This window comes from Bidens hawaiensis, unplaced genomic scaffold (assembly GCF_021521415.1).
Source record: "Bidens hawaiensis isolate Kalapana, Puna unplaced genomic scaffold, B.hawaiensis_p1.1 tig00028477_1, whole genome shotgun sequence".
Taxonomy (NCBI): domain Eukaryota; kingdom Viridiplantae; phylum Streptophyta; class Magnoliopsida; order Asterales; family Asteraceae; genus Bidens; species Bidens hawaiensis.
In genome coordinates, this window is record NW_027494650.1 from 291,986 (window position 1) to 311,445 (window position 19,460).

At 35.5% G+C, this 19,460-nt stretch overlaps 1 protein-coding gene and 1 pseudogene across 1 annotated transcript; both read left to right on the forward strand.

Annotated features, from left to right (window-relative positions):
- The first annotated feature begins 5,158 nt into the window (after positions 1–5,158).
- On the forward strand, positions 5,159–11,936 carry LOC143577156 (methylenetetrahydrofolate reductase (NADH) 1-like). The gene is made up of 11 exons (XM_077061077.1): positions 5,159–5,569; positions 7,045–7,105; positions 7,280–7,362; positions 7,560–7,733; positions 7,831–8,004; positions 8,105–8,205; positions 8,270–8,381; positions 8,551–8,631; positions 8,719–8,896; positions 10,062–10,396; positions 11,649–11,936. Exons 1-11 carry the CDS (start codon positions 5,159–5,161, stop codon positions 11,730–11,732), a joined length of 1,794 nt encoding a protein of 597 aa, XP_076917192.1. The 3' UTR covers positions 11,733–11,936.
- A 2,037-nt stretch (positions 11,937–13,973) lies between these two features.
- Positions 13,974–18,872, forward strand: LOC143577164 (uncharacterized; annotated as a pseudogene).
- The last annotated feature ends 588 nt before the right edge of the window (positions 18,873–19,460 follow it).

Below are 19,460 nucleotides of genomic sequence, written 5' to 3' on the forward strand. Positions count from 1 at the left end.
CCATGACTTTTCGGATTTTCAAATCCAACAAACGAATATGTAAGATCAATAAAAATCGAAATTTAACAAAAATCGAAATATCGCGAAATAAAATCATATACTGCGCAAGCGCGAGTATATTCATAAATAACGAGTAATTAACAATAAGCGCGCAAACATGAGATTTCTCTCATGAGAAGGGACTCTTAGGTATTCTAGGCCGTTACGTCTAACCACCTATCCTAAAGTCAACGAGCTCTGATACCAATCTGTAACACCCCGACCAAAGGCGGATTATACATCGGGGCGCCACATATTGTTTCATTACTCGTGACACTATTGGGTGTCAATATTTAATAAATATATTCATTCACGCATGCGCAACGTATACATAAGATATAAATAAACCAACATAAATCAATATATTATAAATCAAAATATTCGAACAGTAATAACTTGTCTTGATACATTTTAATCTAGGTCCAAAAGTAAAAACGTCCTATGTGTTCACAAGCTCCAAAACAGCTACTGCAAACCTGAACATGTGTTAAAATAAACGTCAAACACTTGCGTGTTGGTGAGAAATCAAGTTTAATACAATACATAGATAACAATAAATCTGCGCGCAACATGTGTATGTCTGGTTTTCAACAAGGGTGTAATCTGATCGGGACCAACTCTAAGAGACAAGACTGCCAGTGCTCACAATTGAGCTCACAAACAAGACTAACTGTGCATGTGTATACAAAAGAGAAAATCATAAACGATAGTTCTCCCGTGTTCATCTAATGGTACCATGAAAACTGCGGAATAGACCGTCAATACGGTTAATGATCCACACATACAAATAAACAGCCAAGTCTACGTCCTCAACACATGGGATACTGCGCGACTAAAGTTCATAAACAAGTTTAAGACTCTAAGTTTGTATGAACACATGAACATCCCAAAACATTAAAAGCAAAAAGGGATTAGGTACGAGATTACTCACTTGATAAAGATGCGATGATAGATAAAGCAAGAACCAAACAAGCAAGTTAACCTATAAGTAAAGATTATTGTTTTTAACGATCGGTTTTAAGTCTTGATTATAAGTTAGCATAATTAATAAGTAACTTAAACAAATTATTATTATATATATATATTACCGGAAAGGCAAGGCAGAACGGAGAGGAAGACGGAGGCAGAGAGGGAGGCGGCAGAGAGAGCAAGGAGCAAGAGAACAGGAGAGATTAAGTGTTTTGTGTGTGTAGTGTTATGAAAATATTATTATTATTTATAGAGAAACCCTAGGAGACATAAATCCAGAAAAAGGGGAAAAGGTTCCAAGACAAACAGAACAAGACAAAACAAAAGATAACAAAAGATATCAAAAGATATGGCAGCTGCAGGGGGCAAGATAAAGCTGTCAGGGAACAGTAAAAAGCATGGGCGGGTCAGATAAGGGTACTGGTCAAGCATGGCAAAAGCAGATCTCAAAAGATTGTGTCAGTCACTTTATCTGCCAACCAAGGGGTTGGCGCGCATGCTGCGCCGAAAGTAACTTTTCAGACATAAAGCAGATTAGGTCAACAGCTCAAAAGATAAGACAACACAAAAGCAACGGCTAGATTAAACAGAAGGAAACTCAAAAGGGTTCAGCGCGAGAAGGCTAAGGCGCGAAGGCAGACACAGAAGGTCAAGAGAGCGCGAGCGCGAAGGCAGACAGAAACAACCTTAACGCGTCACGGAAAGAACTGCATTTCCATGCGCACTGCGGAAAGAACTGCATTTCCATGCGCACTGCGGAAAGAACCACATTTCTTAGCGCGCCGCGGGAGGAACTAAGATTCCTAGCGCGCCGCGGGAAGAACTATAATTCTTCGCGCGTCGAGGGAACTACAAATCCTTAGCGCGTCGCGGGAAGCGTTCGTCTCGCGTATCGCAGGAACAGATGGTCTTCACGCAGGATTCCTTGTAAGGGAGTCTGGCGCGTGGAGCTGCGCAGACAGCCTTAGGCGGGAAGGAACAAAGGACAAGCAGAGTTAGAAGAAAAAGAGGGAAACAAGGCGTAAGGGCGGGACGGCGACAAGAGGGAAAAGAAGGCGGAAAGAGAGGAGAGGGACGGGACGGCGGAAAGAAAAAGAGAGGCGGGAAGGAAAATATATTATTATTATTAAAAGTAAAGTATAGGCATAAATAAATATTAAATCATAAAAGAAAGAGATCGGGTAAGAGAAACGGGTACCTGGGTCGGGTCGGATCAGAGCAGATGTCACATAACATAGCTACTAAAACTAACAATAATAAATAATAGTATATTAACCATTAGATACTATAAGTTCAACTAATCAATTAAGAACACTATCTTGGTAAAGTGGTTAAGGTGTGAAATAGCTAAATAAGGGGGCCATTTATCGAGTCACGAGCATTATTTGACTTTTATACTGTTAAGGTGATATAATGTTATTTTAAAATCAGGTACGCTTCAAAATCTTCAATTTTGTAATCCACTTTATAATGTTTCTCATTACTCGCTCTTAGTGGTTCGTCTAAACTTTACAATGATACGTTTGACTGTTTGATTCGTTACTTTTAGTTACAACCATGCAATTTTTATGCACACATTCTAAGTGGTTTTTATCAGTTTCTATAGTGTGTTTTCTATTAAAAAAATGAACTTTATATAATACAACGTAAGAAAACAACAATCAAAAGATAAAACAATTCTTGATACTTTTCTCACATGTAAAAACACAACCAGATTGTGTGCAAATCTAAATAATATAACAATTCATGTTATTTTTTTATCGGTTATCTATGAAACATAAATCCATAAGACAAATTGGAAATAAATAACCACATCTTTAGTGTGTTGGCCAATTATAATCTCACCATTAAAAATATATGTCAACGGTCCAACCTTTCGACTCGTATTCTTTTTGGATAATCATTTCGAGATAAGTTTTACGTAAGTTGACTCGTATCCTTCTTTCGATCAAGGCCCTAAAGCATCGGTTTTGAAATTCGGAAAAAAAACTTAACGGCGATAAGTGTTTTTTAACATAGGTCAATTGAGAGAAAAATAGTTAAAAAGTTGGACCATTGACAAAGACTTTTGAATATGAGATTATTATCAACCAATACACAAAATATGAAATTATTTGTTTTCAGTTTGTCTTTCTAAAAAAGTAATTTTTATTTATTTCTCTATATAGTATGTAAGAAACCATTACATGAATTTATAGATCCTTAATTCCTTAATCCTTGTGTAGTTCATTTAATTTCTTTTACAAGTGTTATTTTTTGTCTCGTCTTTAAATTTACAAATATGTGCTTTATATTGTATTATAACGCAATCAGGTTACTTTTATAACAAGACATATCACTAAAAACTTATAATAAAAGTCAAGTCAACCAATTTTGACACTCCCACTAGGTTTATCCTTTCATCCAATTAGTGGGTCCGATGGTTGATATATTGGGGTTGGTGAGACACGATTGGTGAGGTCGTTGGTTAAATTTTAATTTCATTTTAACCCCTATGTTATGTATACATAGTTACATACGGGCAAGTAATTACTGAAATTTAGTATAGCATCACTAAGACACCAAGTATAAATAAGTCACTAAATATAATATTTTTAAAATTATTAAACACCATAATGTATGACGTATCTAGAGCTTAGCAAAGGGCTTTAAACATATCAAACTGGGTAAAACATGATCGGTTGACATGAAAATGACAATCAAAGACCTGATTCTAATGAAGAAATCAGGCTCGATTATATCTTAATATCAATAATGATTTTGGTAATTCTACACATCAACATGATTTTGAAGTGGGGTGGGGCGTATCTAAAATAGGTTGAGGGGTAAGCCTCAACTTTTTTGTAAGATTCGACACTGCTTTGAGCATTATACAACCTCGTTATTTTAAATTCAAAGTGATGGTTCCTTTAGTTGATTTTTTTCATTCACCTAAGAGGCATCGACTTTGAAAATTCGTTGAGTTTTAAGCATGCAACTGGATACATTTCAAACACTGATGGTTCCCTTAGCCGTAAACCCAATTTAAACACACGTAACGCGATACTCAGCTCAACATAGTGAAGCCTAGACTCGAGGCCATTTATTAAATAAACTTATTTTCATGCTCAATTTCATTTAAACCTGTCTTGAATCAAACTTTTAGTTAAACATTCTCAAGTGCCTCACGAACAACTTGAATTGTCTGCACCTAAAGCAAAACCCTCTGAAACATTATAACCAACTTAAACAAAGTGTAATGACCTACCTAGTATACTCGATAAGTTAAACTTAGAATAAGGCATAACTTATTCACACTCAATCTCAAGCTCATTTAAACCCGTCTCGAATCCATCTTTTAATAAGACATTCCCAAGCACCCCACGACCAGCCTGACTCATTTACAACCAAACAAAAACTCTTCAACAATAATATAACCAACGTCCAATAAAGTAGGGGTGCAAACGAGCCAAACCCGAGCTTGACTAGGTTCGTTTCAAGGTCTATTTTCAAAGTTCGAGCTCGGCTCGTGAGTAGATTTTCAAGCTCAGACTTGGCTCGTTTACTATTTATTAAATATTTTTTTATATACCTATATTTATATATATATATAATTATTATTTTTTTCAATTGTAATTATATATATAAAATTAGGGGTGAGCACAGTTCGGTTGGGTTCAGATCGGTTATTGGGTGAAACCCAAACCGAAACCGAAGCGATCGGTTATTTTAGAATTATAACCGATCGGTTGTCGATTATTTTCGGTTTCGAGTATTTTGTTATTTTTAATTGTGAGTAGACATTACCGAAAAAAAAAAGAATTCGAAAAAATAGAGTACTGAAAATAGGCATATGTTACGTGGAACCAAACAAGTACAAATGAAATGCTCATTTAGGCTCGTGATCCGGTTTGGGCTCGAGCTCATTTATTAAACGAGCTTGCTTTTAGGCTCGAGCTCAAATTCGATTAAGCTTGGCTTTCTAACAAGCCGATCTCAAGCCTCTCGGCTCTTGTGCACCCATACAACAAACTAAAAGGACTTAATTTATCATACTCCCAAAACAATAAGCAGCCAAACACACACTCATTCTTCATACGATAAAACAATCAAATAGATTTACCAAATTTGCTGTACCCACAATCTGCATACTCAATTCACTCAAACAAACATGAAGGTAATCGACAAGATCATTGAGTCCACGTCATCCGGGTCAACCGGAAAACCCGTATTCTCATTCGAATTCTTCCCGCCAAAAACTGAGGAAGGCGCCGAGAACCTGTTCGAGCGGATGGAGCGGATGGTGGGCCACGGCCCGACGTTTTGTGATATTACGTGGGGTGCAGGCGGGTCAACGGCGGAGTTGACCTTGGAGATTGCAAGGAGGATGCAGAATCTGGTGTGTGTGGAGACGATGATGCACCTGACGTGCACGAACATGCCCGTCGAGAAGATTGATTACGCGCTTGAGAGTGTTAAGAAGGATGGGATTCAGAATGTGTTGGCTTTGAGAGGTGATCCGCCACGTGGGCAGGATAAGTTTGTGCAGGCTGAAGGGGGGTTTGCCTGTGCTCTTGATTTGGTAAGTGTTTGTGATCTTGTTGTGGTTTGATTGGTTGATTATGGTTGGGACTGGTAAACGGGTCGGGTCGGGTGGGTTCGGGTTGGAATTTGGGTCAATTAAGAAAAGGGTTATTTTGGTTCGGGTGGGTTAGAACGGGTTTGGATCAAAATGGGTTAGGACTGGCAAACGGGTCGGGTCGGGTCGGGTGGATTCGGGTCAATTCAGAAAAGGGTTATCTTGGTTACGTTCGGGCGGGTTTGGGAGAATTTGGGTCAGTTCAGAAAAGGGTTATTTTGGTTCAGTTCGGGTCAGAATTTGGGCCAATTCAAATGGGTTATTTTGGTTCGGGCCAGTGGCGAAGTATAGGGAGGGCCCGGGGCCCCCTGTTTTTTTCCGCGTAATAGTGTAAATTTACCCGCTTTTCATTATACGCAATGTAAATTAAGCTGTTTTCGACCGAAAATTTAAGCCCGGACCCCCTTTTTTTGCGTGGTAGTGTAAATTTACCACTTTTTCTCCCGAAATCTGTTATACGTATCTAGCTGTTTTCGGCCGAAAATTTGAGCCCGGTCTCCGTGCTTATAATATTTTTAAATACATTTTGAGTCTGGCTCCCCCCAATGTCTTAGTCCAAGCTTCGCCACTGGCTCGGGTCAAAACAGGTTTTGGGTTAGAACGGGTTTGGATCAAAATGGGTTAGGGTCGAAACATGTCGATTCAAAAAAGGTTATTTTCTGTTACCAGAATATGTAATGAGTCCAAGGAGGCTTTGCTTGTGATCTTGTTGTGGTTTGATTGGTTTGTTGTGGTTAGGACTGGCAAACAGGTTGGGTTGAGCGGGTTCAGGTCGGAACGGGTCGATTCAAAAAAGGGTCTTTTGGTTCGGGTCGGGACTGGTATCGGGTTAGAATTGGTTTGGATCAAAATGGGTTAGGGTCGAAACGGGTCATTCAAAAATGGGTTATTTTTGTTCGGATCAAATGGGGTCGGGTCATAATCGGTTTTAGGGTTAGAACAGGTGGAGGTCAAAACGGGGTGGTTTTGAAAAATATTTTTTTTTTGGAAATTAGTCAGATTACTTCATTTTACAGTTTTTTGATCAATTACTTAGATTCAAATTTGTGAATTTTAAGTCAAATTGATCATTGAGTTGCTGACTTTTCTACACTAGCTACCGAAACCGCACTATATTGCATATGCAGCATTACATTTTGAACTGACAACAGGATATTTTATCGAGTTTATGAATCACTTGTATGGGGATTACTAATTACTTATTATATGGACCAATTTTGAAATATAATATCAGGGTGAAGTGGTTTTTTTAGCAATGTTAGATGGGTGAGTTTAGCTTTTAAGAGTAAAGGAAAATCACAGGTCACCTGATTATGCGGTAGCCTGTATTAGATGATTGTAGTAGTAACTGATTTTATAGTATATGGTTTTGAAGGTTTAAGATGCAAGGCTTTAATATGTATGCGTTTTGCTTGCAGGTTGAGCATATCCGCAAGTCATATGGTGACTATTTTGGCATAGCTGTTGCTGGTTATCCAGGTTTCCATCTCACTTTCTTTTGTCTTTATATCTAGACAACTGATGAACCTAATTTCGCATGTATGATAATAATAGTATTAGTGTATTACTTGAATATATTATTATTCTATTTGTGTTTTCGGTTGATATTATGTAATTTCCTTTTCTTAATGTCTCTAAAAAATTTGTTTTCAGAGGCACACCCTGAGGTCATCGAAAGCAATGGTTTGGCTACACCTGAAGCGTATGCAAAGGATCTTGCTTACCTTAAGAGAAAGGTACAATCTTTTTTAAAATTTTACGTGTTTTGATGTAGTTTTCCATTTCCTTAGATTAGGACAATGTGCAAGCTAAAAGATTTGTTTTGTAAAGATCCTTGGAAATCGTTTATTTAAATCAAACATTAGTTTTGACTGTTAACTGCTTTTGTAGACGATTACCAATTGTAACTTATGAACGGTATTTCCTATGGCAGGTCGATGCAGGAGCAGATGTGATTGTCACGCAACTTTTCTATGATGTTGACAATTTTCTCAAATTTGTGAATGATTGTCGACAAATTGGAATCACTTGTCCCATTGTTCCCGGCATCATGCCCATTAACAACTATAATGGCTTCATTCGCATGACTGGTTTTTGCAAAACTAAGGTATTATTGTTTAATGTTTTTATTATTATCTTTGCTATTTGGAATTGGCCTGAAACTTTCATTTTTCATTGCTATCATGTGTAATAAATAATTGCAGATCCCGTCTGAAATCACTTCTGCATTGGAGCCCATTAAGGACAACGAGGAAGCCGTTAGAGCTTATGGAGTTCACCTTGGAACTGAAATATGTAAGAAAATTATGGCTAGTGGAATCAAGACATTGCATCTTTATACACTCAACATGGAGAAATCTGCATTGGCAATTTTGACCGTAAGGAACTCGTTAAAATAATATTTTATTTTAAAACAGTAGTTGCTTCTAAATTTTTAGCATGATTTTCATTATTAAATGTTAAAATTTTACCATGCAGAACCTTGGATTGATTGAAGAGTCCAAAATATCAAGGCCGTTGCCATGGAGGAAACCTACCAACCTTTTTCGTCTAAAGGAAGACGTGAGGCCAATATTCTGGTATGCAACAAACATGTGTATATATGAATCGACCATTTTCTGCATTGTAAATGTTTTTTTTTAGGGCCAATCGTCCGAAGAGTTACATAACTAGGACTATTGGTTGGGAGCAATATCCACATGGTCGTTGGGGCAATGCTTCTAATGCTTCATATGGTGCATTGACCGATCACCAGGTACATAAATATTTTAACTTTTGTGCACGAGTCTTGTAAATGTGTCTGTGTTCATTATCACATATATGCTACCTTTTCCCGTTTAACGTTTCCTGATTTGCATGGCCATCATATAAACAATATATTATCCTTTTCTTTAAATAATACATGTTTGTTAATGTATGAGCAGTTCTTGCGACCGCGTGCACGTGACAAGAAACTTCAAGAGGAGTGGGTGGTTCCTTTGAAAAAGTTTGATGATATTTCTGAGGTATTAAATTTGTTCAATCTTTAGAGGCTAATCACAACATTTCGCGTGACAAAAGTGCTTATATTTACAATTTACATTTTATATCAGAAATTCATGAAATACTGCCTTGGGCAACTGAAAACCAGCCCTTGGTCTGAACTAGATGCACTTCAGCCGGAGACAAAGATTATTAATGAACAACTAGCTTCAATAAACCTCAAGGGTTTCCTCACCATCAATAGCCAACCACCCGTTAACGGAGCGAAATCCGACTCCCCATCCGTTGGTACGATTTTCTGTATATTTTTTAAAATTTATTCTATCCCAGAAGATAAATAATTTGAGAGCTTTGATTTAAGTTTTGTAAACCTCTAAAAGCTTTATGTATAGTGTAAATAGTTTTTTGTTTTTTTTTACCAAAAACATATATATGATTTTATGATGTGGCATGACATGTCACATTAATAAACCTCCAAAATGGTGTATCACAGTTAGGGCTGTCAATTTATGACACAGACCTGTTAACACGACACGACCCGAGGGTTTTAACAGGTTTGGGTTTGAGCTTAACAAGTTTCGTGTCTACTATTTAAGACATGTTAAAATTCGTGTCCTAACAGGTTCTAACCTGTTAGTAACTGATACATGCCCAACTATTAATGAGAATTAGTAGGAGAACATGTAGTGGGAAGTTAAGCGAATAGCCGCCATTAGAAGTAGTATTAGTAGATCGTTTGTTGTTTATTCAGATGTTGAATGTTTATTTATCAAAATTAGGGTGTGTTACCTTTGTTTGGGGATCAAGCCTATCTCGAATGTGGCTAATCATTATAATTTCAGTAATTTAGATTTCCGGTTTCTAACAGTAACATGTGCAGATTTTTCATAAAAAAATAATATATAAATATACACTCCTAAAGTCTTAAACCTAAAAGTCATACTTATATACGACATTTCACTTATGTACGGACGAACCCGCTATTATATTTTTAATGGATGTTATGATTTGTTTCTATGGTTTTTTGTTTCAAGTATGTTATGGATTTGTGGTTTTTTGTTTCATATATGTTAAGTATTATGGTTTTTTGTTTCAAATACTCTATGGATTTTGTATTAACTAAAACTTTTATGCTTGTTTTAAAAATTTTGTTTCATTACACATGTATTATTCATTATATGTTTAAATAGGTCCCTTAACAGGTCTTAATAGGTTAACCTGTTACTAAGTAGGTCCGTGTTCGTGTTTGGAAAAAATGACACAATTGATTATCGTGCCGTGTTCGTGTTTAATACAACAAGTCATCGTGTTTTATCGTGTCGTGTACAACATGTTATGAGTGGATGGTCTTAAATAGATATATAACTAACATAACCCCAACCAACCTATTTCTACTGCAATGCATATTGTTTATGTTTATTTGTAACAAAAAAATGTTTTTTTGGCTTTGAAGGGTGGGGCCCAGCGGGTGGGTACGTATACCAGAAAGCCTATGTGGAATTCTTCTGCTCCGGTGAAAAGTTAAACGCTCTAGTGGAGAAATCGAAGGCGTACCCTTTACTCACATACATAGCAGTGAATAAAGAAGGAAACTTGATATCAAATGTGGGTAAAAATGATGTGAATGCAGTTACATGGGGTGTGTTTCCAGCTAAAGAGATTATTCAACCAACTGTCGTTGACCCGTCAAGCTTCTTGATATGGAAAGATGAAGCATTTGAAATCTGGTCAAGAGGGTGGGCACAGTTGTACCCTGAAGATGATTCTTCAAGATCACTTCTTCAAGAGGTTTGTTTTCAATATAGTTATTAATCAATGTTGACTTATTTATTTTATTGAATGACTAATTTACCCTTACTTTTACAATATGATTTTAACATATTTCATATTCCTAAAACATATATATAACAACATATTTTATCCATTTTGTTAAAAAAATACTTACTAAATTACTATTTTACTCTTATTTTTACGAAACTAAATTACTATTTTACTCTTATTTTTACGAAAGGGCACACGCTAACCTACATCAGATACGCGTTCTATGCCGGTTACGCTGGTAATGTGTCTAACGACAATTGCACGTCAGGTTACTAGTGTTGGACGCGTAATCGGCACTTGAGGCGTAACTGGCGTAGGTTAATGTGTCTGACGTCACAACATCAGTAAAAATCCTTTAGTAAAAATATGGGTAAATAGTCATGCAGTAAGTCAAATTTTATGAATTGGATAAAAATATAAGAGCAAACTGCGGTTTTCGTCCATGTGATTTGTCTAAATATGAGATTTTAGTCCAATATTTTCAAATTTGCGATTTCATCTATGTGGTTTCATTTCACTTGCAATTAAACCCGATCACACTAACCTCGTTAAGTCTAGTCGTTCACGTGAGGGGCAGTTTTGTCCTTTTTCTCCCCATATAAACCCCTGCTGTAATTCGCAAGGCCCCTCACGTGAGAGGCTGGGTTGTATTTGGGAAAAAAAAAGGACAAAATTGCCCCTAACGTGAGGGGCATGTTGATGGGTTTAACGGCCAGAATTAACGAGGTTAGTGGGATCAGGTTTAGTTGCAAGTGTAATGAAACCACATGGACAAAAATAGCAAGTTTGAAACTATTGGACGAAAACCGCAAATTTGGACAAACCACAATGACGAAAACCGCAGTTCACTCAAGATGTAATACATATGTTTTAGGAAAGGGGAAATAACTAAATTTATTCTAGTAAAATAAGGGTAAAATAGTCATTCACTAATTTAATTTTAATGAAATGGATAAATCTGTAACGTATATATGTTTTAAAAGTGGGAAATATGTAGGGGGTGTTTGGGATTGCTTATTTTCACTAACTTATAACTTATAAACTTTTTGAAAAGTAATAAGGTGTTTGGGATTGCTTATATTGTGAGAGGAAAAGTTCCATAAGTTACACTTTTGTAACTTATTAACTTAATGATAAGTTATAAGGAGGCAAAATAAGGAATCCCAAACACCCCCGTAATTGAGCTTTATTTGATAATTATTTTGTTATTGGTTAACAGGTACAGAACACTTACTACTTGGTTAGCTTGGTTGATAATGACTACATAAACAGTGACTTGTTTAACGTGTTCAAGGACTTGTAAACCGTGTGGTCGACTGGTCGTGATCCGTGTAATGGATCTCTATAGAGAAACAATGGTGTTGCGCTTACAATTTGCTATCTTCACGTCTTTTTTGTATTTGTAACGCTGCTACATTCGTTGTGCAAATTACGTGTGCTTAAGCAACCGATTTATTTATTCCGATGGGCATATGAGCCCGTGTTGCTTATATCAGTGTATTATCTTTTTTTCCTATTGATGATGTGCTTGTTTATATATATATAATTATTTCCTTCTTTCAAAAACAACGAACGATCATCATCATCATCATCATCATCGTACTCAGTATATCCCACCAATAGCAAAGCTATGGTAGGGTCTGAGGAGGGTAAGATGTAGACAGCCTTACCTCTACCCTATAAGGATAGAGAGGCTGCTTCCGGTGAGACCCCCGGCTCGATAGTAGTTTTGCATCAAGCCTTGGACATAAGGCACATGATTGTCAAATGTGTGTGGTTCACTTGATGACTCTTTTTCGAATTTTATTGTTACACTAACTGAATCATAATCGAAAGGGTTTATAGTTGGCGATATGGATGAGTTCCATACCATACCAGTACCAAATTTCAAGAAAAGTGAGGTATCAAAGACTCTACCTTTGGTATCGGTTCGGTACAATACTTGTTACAAATTGTTTTAACTTTATACGGTGTTGGTATCAAATTTCAAGAAAAGTAGGTACCAAATATGTTGGTACGATTTGCAACGCTACTGATACAGGTACTCAATATCAAATGACGGAATTAAAATATACTCCCTCCGTCCCAATTTAAATGTCCTAGTTTGCCTTTTCAAGTCTTTCTTTTACAACTTTGACCGTAAATATTTTTGTTCGTGTCTTATAATTCTTGATGAAAATTATATGAATGGATTGAGTTTTAAATGTATTTTACATTAATATAATTTTCATCAAGTATTATATGACACAAACAAAATTATTTACGGTCAAAGTTGCAAAAGAAAGACTTGAAAAGTCAAAATATGAAATTTTAAATTGGGACGGAGGGAGTATTTTGGTGTGTTTTATAATATTTGTTTGTGTATAATAACTCTTTTTTAGAACGACGACTTTATTGTGTAATTTAGATCACCGCACTCAAATTGGAGAGCCTCGTTTTCCTACTCTAGCCAGACTATGCTGTTTTAACCGGGTTCATGATGACTTCAGAGTTGGACTTGGGCGTTCCTTATGAAACTATACCGCCGGCTGCCACTTGGCAGTCATTGCGTCACAAGAGCATAACTCTGTCACGTAACACACACATGAAAACTCGGGTGAGTTCGGGATTCATATTGACAACCTAACAAAACCTATCTCAAATCCTTAATTACCATAAACCACAAAAAATAATACAAGTGAATCAAACTTTGTCCTTTTTCAATAGTTCTAAATTTGCGATTTTCGTCCATGTGGTTTCATTTTACTTGCAATTAAACTCAAATTCACTGACGTTGTTAAGTCTGGTTGTTTTAATCAGCGCACCCCACACGTGAGAGACAATTTTGTTCTTTTTCTCTCGAAATAAACCTCAGTCCTAATTCGCAAGCCCTCTCACGTGAGGGGCCGGGTTGTATTATGGAAGAAAAAGGACAAAACTGCCTCTCATGTAAGAGGCACGCTGATGAGTTTAACAACCAGCCTTAACAGAGTTAGTGAATTCAGGTTTAATTGCAAGTAAAATGAAACCACACGGACGAAAATGCAAATTTAAAACTATTGAACTAAATCAGCAGATTTGGACATACCACGGGAACGAATAATAACAGTTTACTCTTTTGTATTTGACAAATTGAAGTGACGGATTCCTAAATGTTCGATCTAAGGTTACAGATATGTTTGAGACGAAAATGTTGAGTTTTCCGGAAAAAATAAGTTTTTTCTGCAAAAAAACGTTTTTTCCAGCGACCTGCATCTAGCGGCGTTAAATTTCTACTACTCACGGACTGCTAAGAACAAATATAATAAAATGTGAGATCATTTTCATCTGATTGTTTAGTTGGTACCAACATCTATGAAAAAAAACAATAGTCAAGTATTTTTTAGATTTAAATCTTTAATAGATGAAAATTGTTGGAACAAGATTTGGAAATAACATGGAAAATACAAATCACAAAATTCAAGTTCCCGCCACCCAATTCCCATCAGTTTCACTTCAAACTTGAAACCCTAACACACACACATATACATACATATACATACAACCAACTCAATGTAAAATAAATCAAGAGAGAATTAGGGTTTTGTTTGTAGAACTAGATGATGATGATGGATTCATTCGGCGGCAAAGCTATTTGTTCAATTTGCTATGATGATCTGAAACCAATTGTTGAAGATCTTCAAGTCATTTCTATCTGCGGTCATGTCTTCCATGAACTCTGGTCTGTACTCAATCAACAACTCCTATTATTATTATTAGCCTTGCTTACGGTGCGCACATATGATGTATATATGTGTGAACCCTCGGGTGGGCAAAAGTGAAATTGCACTAATTTTGACGTTATTTTACTAATCTCGTGAAAATAACGTTAAAAGTGACGGACGGTTAATCAGGCATCATGTAGTGGCGTTGATAGCTGAAAGATAAGGGTACATGCACCGATCAGCTGGTGTCCCGATGATTGAGTGCTATGTGCCTTATGTCCAAGGCTTGATGCAAAACTACTATCGAGCCGGGGGTCTCACCGGAAGCAGCCTCTCTATCCCTATGGGGTAGAGGTAAGGCTGCCTACATCTTACCCTCCTCAGACCCTACCATAGCTTTGCTATTGGTGGGATATACTGAGTACGATGATGATGATGATGATGATGATGATGAATCTTTTTTTTTTCTTTATGCATAATCTGTGATATGATTTTATAATTGAAATTAACAAATCTGTAGAACCCTAGTTTCTAATTGATATGTTATGCAAAAGGTTTAATTTTTTAACTTAAGATGATCTTATAAGTTATGGTTTTGGAATTCAATCAAGAATTTGTAGTTTATATAATCAAATTAACCTTTTTTGACTGATTTTCATTCATTTTTACTGATCAAAGATATTAGGTAGGCGTGGGCGGTTATTAGCCTCAATCAAGTTAACCAATCAGTTTTTGGTTAATTGGGTTGGTTTATTCAGTTAATTTTTTTGATAATTTTTGGTTAATATTTAATAACCAAAAATAATTTGTGCTAAATTTTTGACTTAGAACTATGTGAAGTGGATGCATAAATACGTGAAATGGATGCATAAATACATGAAATGGAGATATAAATACATGAAATAGAGGTTTAAATACATGAAATGGAGGTTTAAATACATGAAATGGAGGTATAGAGGCTAGAAATATATGAAAATATGAATGGTTCTGTACGGTTCAGTTAATTTTAGTTAACCAACGACACAAAAAAGAAGCGATACTTGATTTTTGGTTATTTCGGTTCGGTTTTGTCGTTTTTGGTCCTGTTCAGTTTGGTTATTGCTCATCCCTTTTAGGGGCAATTACGTGAAATCGCATTGGGAAGCCCAGCGATTAGTTACTAATGTCCGTTTAATTGGTTCGTAGATCCGATTTTGACAACATCCTGTCAGATCTGTAATCCGTGCATGTGTAAAATTAATGGAATTTGAAATCAGCATATTTATAATACCCTAGTTGCTATTTAATGACTTTCAAGTTATCTGCATGTGATTCATATGTGTGGTGTTACTGGTGTAATGGTGTATTTTTTATTTACTGTTTACTATTTACTCTATCATATGTTTAATTGGATGAACTATCAAATAACCCTTTTCTTGATCTTGATAATGCATGTGTTACGTTGTATGATAAAAAATATATGCTACTAGCTAGCGCTTCCTGTGACTGCAAATTACCCTGTAAATTTGAATACGAGTCGATTACTTTTTGTTTATGGATAACGAATTATATTGATAAAGTTTATTTTTTAAATGGTGGCAAAAATCTAGCTTACAAGAAAAGTTTGAGTTTTTTTCAAAGGGGAAGAAAAAATGTCCAATTTGCAAGCAAAAATGTTCCGCATCTGATGTGAACCGGCTCTATTTTCAGTCAGTTGATGACTCTAACGACTCTCAGAAACCACAAACTCACAAAGAAGATCCAAATGAACTTAAGTTAGAGGTCAGAAGACTTGAAGGAAAGATTAATGAGCTCAATTTAGCTTTAGAACGTCGAGAAAATGATCTCAAAAACATTAATAATGAGGTAATCTAACTATCTAACTATTACAATTCACTTATTCTTATTTGTCTATAATTTTGGTAACTACTTTTGTCTGATTATAGTTATGATATATTCTTTCTGTAGCTTTGCGTGTACAAGGAGCAAACACACACAATCAATTGCTTACTTAGCTCGAAAACACAGGTAATCATCAAAATGCTAATTTTAAACAAAGCTCTTGATTAAGGTTATTCTTACTATTAACTATGTTAAAGGAACTTAATAAATCAGAATTAGAGCGCATTAAGTTGCAGGAGACGAATACTGCTTTAGCCATAGAACTTGCTGCACTCAGATTGTAAGTATTCTGGTTCTTAGTTTAGATAATTACATGTAGAAGTGGCAAAGTTTTATAAAATATGTAATGTGTTAAAAATAACTGTATTTGTGTTTAAATGAGTGAGGTTGGGTCGACCCACATACACCTACCTGTCAGCTGTCCAGTTTATATATATTTTGTAAAATATGTGTTAAATATAATTACAAAAAAGTACAATAATAATCTAAATGTTTGAATAAAACAATTTGGAAGGTTGTATGCATTACAAATACAAAGCGTGTAGCTTTTAGTTTGCTTAACTCATTTGACCTAGGGGTGGCAAATGTGACCCACTGGGTTGAATGGGTTATATTAAAATGTATATAATGGGTCAGAATGGGTCAAACTAAAAAAAGAATTTGGTTGAAACGGGTCAAGATTGGTTGACATTTATCGAGTTTTTTTTATGGAACGAGAAAAATGGAAGAAACCTTTTAACACTTTTACTTTTTTAGTTTTTGATTTATATTTCGAGTTATGATTTTTTAATTATTTTTTTAAAATTTGGTTGAAATGGGTTATATTAACTATGTTAAAGGAACTTAATAAATCAGAATTAGAGCGCATTAAGTTGCAGGAGACGAATACTGCTTTAGCCATAGAACTTGCTGCACTCAGATTGTAAGTATTCTGGTTCTTAGTTTAGATAATTACATGTAGAAGTGGCAAAGTTTTATAAAATATGTAATGTGTTAAAAATAACTGTATTTGTGTTTAAATGAGTGAGGTTGGGTCGACCCACATACACCTACCTGTCAGCTGTCCAGTTTATATATATTTTGTAAAATATGTGTTAAATATAATTACAAAAAAGTACAATAATAATCTAAATGTTTGAATAAAACAATTTGGAAGGTTGTATGCATTACAAATACAAAGCGTGTAGCTTTTAGTTTGCTTAACTCATTTGACCTAGGGGTGGCAAATGTGACCCACTGGGTTGAATGGGTTATATTAAAATGTATATAATGGGTCAGAATGGGTCAAACTAAAAAAAGAATTTGGTTGAAACGGGTCAAGATTGGTTGACATTTATCGAGTTTTTTTTATGGAACGAGAAAAATGGAAGAAACCTTTTAACACTTTTACTTTTTTAGTTTTTGATTTATATTTCGAGTTATGATTTTTTAATTATTTTTTTAAAATTTTTTTAATGAGGGGTTTTTGAAATGGGTCAAAATGGGTTGAGATTTCAGAAACCCCTCATTAAAAAATTCAAAAAAAATAATTAAAAAATTATAACTCGAAATATAAAAAGTAAAAATACTAAAATGTTTTCTCCATTTTTCTCGTTCCATAAAAAAAAACTCGAGAAATGTCAACCCGTTTAGACCCGTTTCAATCATTTTCTTTTTTTAGTTTGACCCATTATGTACCCATTCAACCCAATGGGTCACAATTGCCACCCATAGTTTGACCCATTGGACCTGTTTCACTTTTTAATCCATTTATAATTAAACGGGGCGTAATTGCCACTTCTGAACTGTAGGTCTTATTTTGCACTATTGCAGGGTCTCTGATTTCGACTTGAAAGAGAATGAAATTGTCAAATTTGCTTCTTTAGCTGAGCCCCACGGTAAACACAGTGTGGACATTCTATCACAGATATTGGTTTCCTGTAACAAGCAAGTTTTTTTACCTTTTTAACTTTTATATACGTAATTTTCACTGTATACATTGGGGCGTAATGTGGTGCGACATGTTTTTCTAATAGGGCGTACATGGAACTAATGAGTAAGTACAAAACTCTAGAGAAAAACGAGGCCCGTTCTCGTAAAGAGCTTGAAAAACTAAAGGTAAAACCATTACAATAACTTTTTTGTATAACTAACTTTTGGTTAATGGAAATTTTACTGTGTGTTACTTTAATAGAAAAAAACAAAAAAAAAACGGAGACAGCTAAGGAAACGAAAGAAAATGAAGTGGGCCCCACATCAGCATGTACACCGCAGGATACGATAAAGGAGCATGGCATTCATCTTGTAAAAACAAAGAGGTTAAGAGCGTGTGAAGTTATTACTGAAAGTAGTGGTAAAGATGCTGTCGGTTCTTGCATTTTAATCGATGATGATGATGATGCGCTGAAGGTTTCAGTTTCACCTAATTCTTCATCAAATGAATCACAAAATAATAAAGATGCAGACTTTTGTTTTTCGGCTGGACTTCTAGGTCCAGGTGGAACACAAAGACACCTTGGAAAATGGTGCAAAAAGAATCAAAGTAAGGGGTTTAATGCATCGTTTATGCAAACACAAGCATCTGATGATCTTATTTCTGTTGGACCTGACGATAGAGGATCTCAAACTCCTTTCTCGCTTGTAAGTTTTCTCAGTCCAACGAACGGTTTGCTTTAGTATGTTTTCGGTTTTCATTTTATTTGCTTAATGTTCATATTTAAGTTATACTTGTGTTTGTGTGTGTTATGTGCTGACATTTTTCAAATATATACAAGCAGGACTCTAAGGGATCATTATCTTCTGCTAAAAGTGACAAGAATGGGTCTAAAGCAAGTGTTTCGCAATCTCGGGGGAGCTCGCAGATCAAACACTTTTACAGTAAAACAGGTCAATATGACTAGTGAGTAAAATGCTTTGTGATGTAGATTTTATCGTTATATGTCAATGCCATTAATCTAACTTTAAACGGTTTTTGCCTTTTTGGCGTATACATCTCCACAGTTTTAGAAATGCTTACAGAGTTTTAATTTTTGTTTAGCATTCACATTGGAACCTCTATCTCTATCTACGATCCTTCACATCCAACTCTCTATGTTGACTACGATCCTCCAAATATAGAGAAGTAGTTTAGATTTGAAATCTGCTGGGAATTGCGTTGGCTGTGGATAGTAAAGAAAACCCATTAAAGTTTTTGTTAAAATGTTGTAGAAAGTTTGAATTTTTATTAGGAATTGTTGTTGACCTCATAACAAGAAATAGGTGGTTGCAAAAACATGGAGTAGGAACACAAATTTTATGCAAAGCAACATTGAAATAAATTTTTTAGCAAGTCACCAGTCATCCAACATGTTACATAATGTTTTGCTCAATTGATTTCCATTCTTTTTTTCCCTATAAATAGGTAATTACAATTGTAACAACTAGACGTGCACAAATCGGGTATTTTATAAACCCGGAACCAGGTATGGTAAACAAAAGTCAAACCGGGT